Source organism: Gigantopelta aegis, chromosome 6 (genome assembly GCF_016097555.1).
Source record: "Gigantopelta aegis isolate Gae_Host chromosome 6, Gae_host_genome, whole genome shotgun sequence".
NCBI classification, from domain to species: Eukaryota; Metazoa; Mollusca; class Gastropoda; order Neomphalida; family Peltospiridae; genus Gigantopelta; species Gigantopelta aegis.
Window position 1 is genome coordinate 72694010 of NC_054704.1, and position 6378 is coordinate 72700387.

General features: G+C 38.7%; 1 protein-coding gene across 1 annotated transcript; it reads right to left on the reverse strand.

The window, feature by feature from the left end:
- Nucleotides 1-4673: 4673 nt before the first annotated feature.
- On the reverse strand, nucleotides 4674-6038 carry LOC121374712 (beta-1,4-mannosyltransferase egh-like). Its single transcript, XM_041501818.1, has one exon. It carries the CDS (start codon nucleotides 6036-6038, stop codon nucleotides 4674-4676), a length of 1365 nt encoding a protein of 454 aa, XP_041357752.1.
- Between the last annotated feature and the right edge of the window lie 340 nt (nucleotides 6039-6378).

Sequence of the window (6378 nt, forward strand, 5' to 3'; positions counted from 1 at the left end):
ACAGACGGATGGATAGATGGACACATGGATGGGTGTATGTATATGTTACCTCGATTTTAACAAAGCAATAATTTCTTTCATCATTTTTTTCTTTCTTTCTTTCTTTTTACAGGGGTTTTTTGTGTGTTTTTTGTGTTTTTTTGTTATTGTTTTTTTCCTCTTTTATTTTTCTTCTCTTTTTTTTCCACCTCTGATCGACACTACATCTCGGATATTTTGACGTCATAGACGCATATGTCTTTTGAGGCTATTAACATAATATTACATAATTCGGGGCAGCAGATAAATCAAATTGATTGATGAATAACGGATGGGTGGGTGGATGAACGACTAAATGGAAGGAAGGGGTGTAGGAAGGATACTGATGTAAGCCACATACCTCTGTTGTCCGACAACGTCATAGTCATAGGTACTTGGATCTTTTTCTCATTTTGGACCAGCCAAATAGTTTGCTGTACAATACTTTTGGATGGATGTATGGATGCATGCATGGACGGATGGATGGATACCAATGACCCGTCTCGATTGTCTTGGACAACGTCGGTATTTCGATGTTTGGAGACTATTTTCATATAGTTCGATAGCAGAAGGATAGACGGATGGATGGATCAATGGATGGATAGGTGGAAATATAGATGAATGAAAGAATAGAAGGACGGGTGGATGAATGGAATCCTTGATTGTCTTTGACAACGTCATAGGTACCATAATATTATATATTTTTATCTGTCTACATATTACATAGTTCAACAGTCGATGGATGGTTGGCTGGACACAACAAAATTTTACAGGTGCATAGATAAAATGTTTGTGCTAGCGACATATTATATATAAGTTAACGTCATAACGTCATGACGGGTTCACATCTCGATTGTCTTTTACAACAACATCTGTACATAGATAGTTGATTGTTTGGGCTAACTACATATATTATATAAGTTAACAACATGGATGGATGGATGGATGGATGGATGGATACTGAGTACTCACCTCGATTGTTATTAACAATGTCATAGGTAAATAATTTGATGTTTGGGCTAGCTACATATATTATATAAGTTAACAACATGGATGGATGGATGGATGGATGGATGAATATTGAGTACTCACCTCGATTGTTATTAACAATGTCATAGGTAAATAATTTGATGTTTGGGCTAGCTACATATATTATATAAGTTAACAACATGGATGGATGGATGGATGGATGGATGGACGGATATTGAGTACTCACCTCGATTGTTATTAACAATGTCATAGGTAAATAATTTGATGTTTGGGCTAGCTACATATTATATAAGTTAACAACATGGATGGATGGATGGATGGACGGACGGATATTGAGTACTCACCTCGATTGTTATTAACAATGTCATAGGTAAATAATTTGATGTTTGGGCTAGCTACATATTATATAAGTTAACAACATGGATGGATGGATGGATGGACGGACGGATATTGAGTACTCACCTCGATTGTTATTAACAATGTCATAGGTAAATAATTTGATGTTTGGGCTAGCTACATATTATATAAGTTAACAACATGAACTGACGGGTGGATGGATGGATGGATGGATGGATGGATATTGAGTACACACCTCAATTGTCATTAACAACGTCATAGGTATATACTTTGATGTCTGGGCTAGCAACATATGGACAAACGGATGTGTTAGATACATACCTCGATTGTCTTTGACAATGTCATAGGTATGTAGATATTCTACTGTTTGTGCTAGCTACATATTTATAATTTAACACCATATGGGTTGATGGGTGCATGCGCAGATGGATGAATATTTTAGGCACTTAAGGATTGTCTGTTATTTCTTTTGCGTTCATCGGGGTATGCACAAAAAACATCGCAAACTGTGTGTGAATCAGTGAACCCGTTCTCACATAAACTTTCTAATTAAATTTGAATCATACTTGCTAATAATAACACTAAAAGTTCATACTTTATTTTGAATTATTTTTTGGTCCATATAAAAAATAACACTCAATAACAACTTGCCCATTAAAATGACGTCATCAGATATGACGTTCCCGTATGACGTAATTTTTACTGTCATCGAGAAATGTACAAACTCCCGTTGCTACGTCTTGACCACTGGGATGACGTTATATTGTAATGAATGTAACATAAATTTAATTATTCTCGGTTGTCTATAACGTCATGGATACGTAAATACCTTTTTCTTTAGGCTAGCTACATATACCATCGACGTCCCAAACTGCGTTCACCTAACGACAAAAACACGAATACGATATTTACGGAAATATTATTTTACATTTTTCAGCTACGATACGTGAAACAAAATAGATTGCAATCAATTAACGTAAAAAAATCAACAATGTGGATGTAACACAAATCCATTCTAGTAAACAAAAGTGAAACACCCTCCGGTAAACAGGAAAGAGTGTGACGTTTCTAACTGCGTTCAGGCGCATGCGTTTGCAAAAAGTATCGTAGCACGCAGGTGCGGTTCGTCATTTTCCATTTTTAAAGCCACTACATGGAAAAAAAAATAATTCTTAACTATGCACAGTTGACGAACACTTAGTTAAATATTTTTGTAAATGAATAAATTCAATTTGTCAAGCGTTCTGGTACGGTCCGCGTTTTATCAACACACATCGCTAAAACTTTATGTCAATACTGATAGGCATTACGTTTATACCAGTGAATAGTTTGTAAAATATCATTTTTTAAATGAATTGATTCATAATTAACACAATTTATACACTCAAAATTATTTACAATTATTATGAATGGATTATGAATATTATTCACTACAATAGAGGCACAAAAATGTAGCATACCTTTTGCAGATCGAATGTAATAATTGAAAACAAATTCTAACAACAGGGGTCTTAAATATCGTAAAAATTAAATGCTTTGGCCTTGTTGGTCTGGCACATGTGAGGTCATGCAACACGCACCGAATGTTAATTCATCTTTCTCCATTTTAAGTAAATTTCTACGAGTCATGTGGACCCCATATCGGTAATTTTAAGGAATAAACAAAAATGACTTAGTAAAATTAATGGTTTTAGGGGTTTGTAAAGTTTTGTATTTAGATACTTACTTTTCTGAACTTTATTGTTTATGAAAATGTTCCTGAACTGTGAAGAAAAACCTCATAAAGAACGACATGCCGATGACAACAAATCGGATGTTGATTGCTCGAACCGTGCACGAGAAAACAAAGTGAACGGAATTTGAAGCATAACGCAGTTAGGGTACGTTGACGATATAGAGGATACTCCCCGAGCGTCTTGTGATATCATAATTTATCAGCACGAGTTAATAAAAGTATGATATCCGAGGCTTGCCGAGGATTCTTACACTTTTATCAATGAGTGCTGATAAATTATGATATCACAAGACACAAGGGGGTATTCTTTTTATCATCCATTATCATTCTTTTCATTTACGACCGTTGTAAGCAACGTCAGCAATGTGGGTTGAATGTCACTATATTTGGCAGCGGTAGACTCGTTAACTAGCAGAATGACAGTGGCGTGACGTCACTAATGATAGGTTTAGCCCTGAAACATATACAGTGACGTAACAAAATGTCTTGTGATTAAAATTTGACCAATCAAGATTATAAGAATTGATATCTCCTAGAATATCGCAGGAGATATCGCAAATTATAGTGCCAACGATATCTCCTACAAAAGCCTGTAATGGATGATGAATAAAATTTAATATATATAATTTAACAGTAAATATGTATGGATTGATTAATGGATGAACGGATGGATGAATATATTATTCACTCACCTCGGTTGTCTTTCACAACGTCATAGGTTCTTCGATACCTTTCCGTTTAGGCTAGTTAGTAGCTACATATTATATAATTTAACACTAAATGAATGAATGAATGAATGTATGGGTGGGTGTATTGGTACATAGATACATTTCTCTTAAATATAAAATTTACCAATATATGGATGGATGGATGTTATGCACTTACCTCGATTGTCTTTTGACAACGTCATAGGTACTTAAAAACATTTTTGTTAAATGTTATATAATATACCTGTATATGGATGGATGAATGGATGGATAGATGGATGGATGGGTGGATGAATGAATGAATATCCTCATATGCACTCACCTCGATTGTCCTTGACAATGTCATAGGTAATTACCGTAGATAATTTTCTATTTTTGTACTAGCTACATGGATACATGGATGGATAGATCGGTGGATGGATGGATGGATGGATGGATGGATGAATATGTTATGCACTCTCGATTGTCTTTGACAATGTCATAGATACGTGAACATTTTCTATTTTTGTACTAGCTACATGGATGGATAGATGGGTGGATGGATAGATGGGTGGATGGATGGATGGATGGATGGATATGTTATGCACTCTCGATTGTCTTTGACAATGTCATAGATACGTTGTAATTTTCTATTTTTGTGCTGGCTACTCATTACATAATTTGACAGTATATGGACGAGTGGATCTGTTATTCATTTACCTCGATTATCTTTGACAATGTCATAGGTACTTGATAATTTTCTATTTTTGTGCTGGCTACACATTACATAATTTGACAGTATATGGATGGACACATGTATGGGTGGACATGTTGGGTGCTCTCGTCAGTTGTCTGACAACGTCAGTGTATTTTGAACGTTTGGTGGTTTAAACCATAGTTTTGCGTGTTGGGTCTTTTTGTACAATTTGAAACGCAATTTGTCCTCGTGAAAACCACACCCAAAAAGCTGCGATGCTCTCTAAAATTATAGCAATAACAGCACAACCAATGGTGGAAATTATAATTAAGGCAAATTTAAGATATCCTATTCTTTTTAAACTAAATGATTTTATAGTACCAAAGATATACAGGAACAAGAACGTACCCAATGGTGAGCAAATAAGTGGATGAATTCCACCCCACGATGGTAATGGGTAAATGAAACCCAGAAATAAACCAAAAGTCACGATGGGCAACGTTAAACCGGAAATGCTCATCAGTATTAGTCCCACTTTGTGCCGTATGGGAATTTTTGAGCTGAGAGCCGCCATAATAATACCCAAGAGCCAACGCCGCCTTTGTCGGAGGAAGTCCATCATCGAAAACGTGCTGCGTTCCCACATCTCTCCGTCCACGAATCCAAACGTGTATCCCTTTGTGGTCGCCATCATTGCGAAGAAGGAATCTTCTGCCACCGAAGCCTCCGGGCCGTGGTTGAACGAGACATCCATCTCGGCAGCAGCATTGGCGACGATGAACGAACCTTTCCAGCTAAAGAAAGGTCTGTTGAGCGCCTTCAGACAGAACCTCAGAACTCCGTAATCAACCCCGACGCGGACACTGTCGATGAGAGTAGTGATCCAGTTGACGATCTTGTCCTTGGTGTACACGATGGAACCCTGACCGAAGTGGTGCTTCCCCTCTGCGATGAAGTTGACGATTCCTACGATGGAGTCTTCCGTCAGAACCGTCTCCTCGTCCAGATGTACAATCCAGTCGTTGTTGCCGAGGCAGTTGATCTCTGGTTCCAGACAGTACTGGAGCGCGCGGGCTTTGTACAGAGAGCCCTGACTGGTGCTGTAGTTGTGCGGGACGACGATTTCGCGCAAACGTCTGTTCTTTGCCAGATTGATGGGCATGTCGGTGACAACCTCGAACATGAAGTGTTGGAGGCCCACTGTCTCGCAGAGCCCGATATTCCGGTCGATGTTATCCTTGACGAGCTCTGGGAACAGGCCTCGGGTCACCACGCGGAAGCAGACGAACGGAATCAGAAGCGGCGACTTTTTCAGACGAGGACTTTCCGGGAATGTGTTGAAGCAGACGATCCCGAGAAGGTTGCCGAACGCAAATGTAAGAACGAAGTATGTGCAGATCCTCGGTATGTACATGGCCCATGTCAAAATCCGGCCGTATCTGACGTAGGGATCAAACGCATTTCCATCACCCGCTAGCAGGATGTAGTAGCCGTAGATGATGAGAAACAGGAGACCCACACACAAACTGTGCTGGGTGTATCGTTGAAGACCCATTCCTTGGTAACTGGTTAAATGATGGTTCGCTCACCTGGAAAAGAAGACTATATAAACGAGACAACATATATGGCAATCTATATTGTACCACACTACCGGCCTCGGTGGCGTCGTGGTTAAGCCATCGGACTACAGGCTGGTAAGTACAGAGTTCGCAGCCCGTTACCAGCTCCAACCCAAAGCCAGTTCTTAAGGGTTCAATGAGTAGGTGTAAGGCCACAAGACCCTATTCTCTCTCACTAACCACTAACCAACTAACAACTAACCAATTGTCCTGGACAGACAGCCCAGATAGCTGAGGTGTGTGTCCAGAACAGCGTGCTTGAACCTTAATATGTAT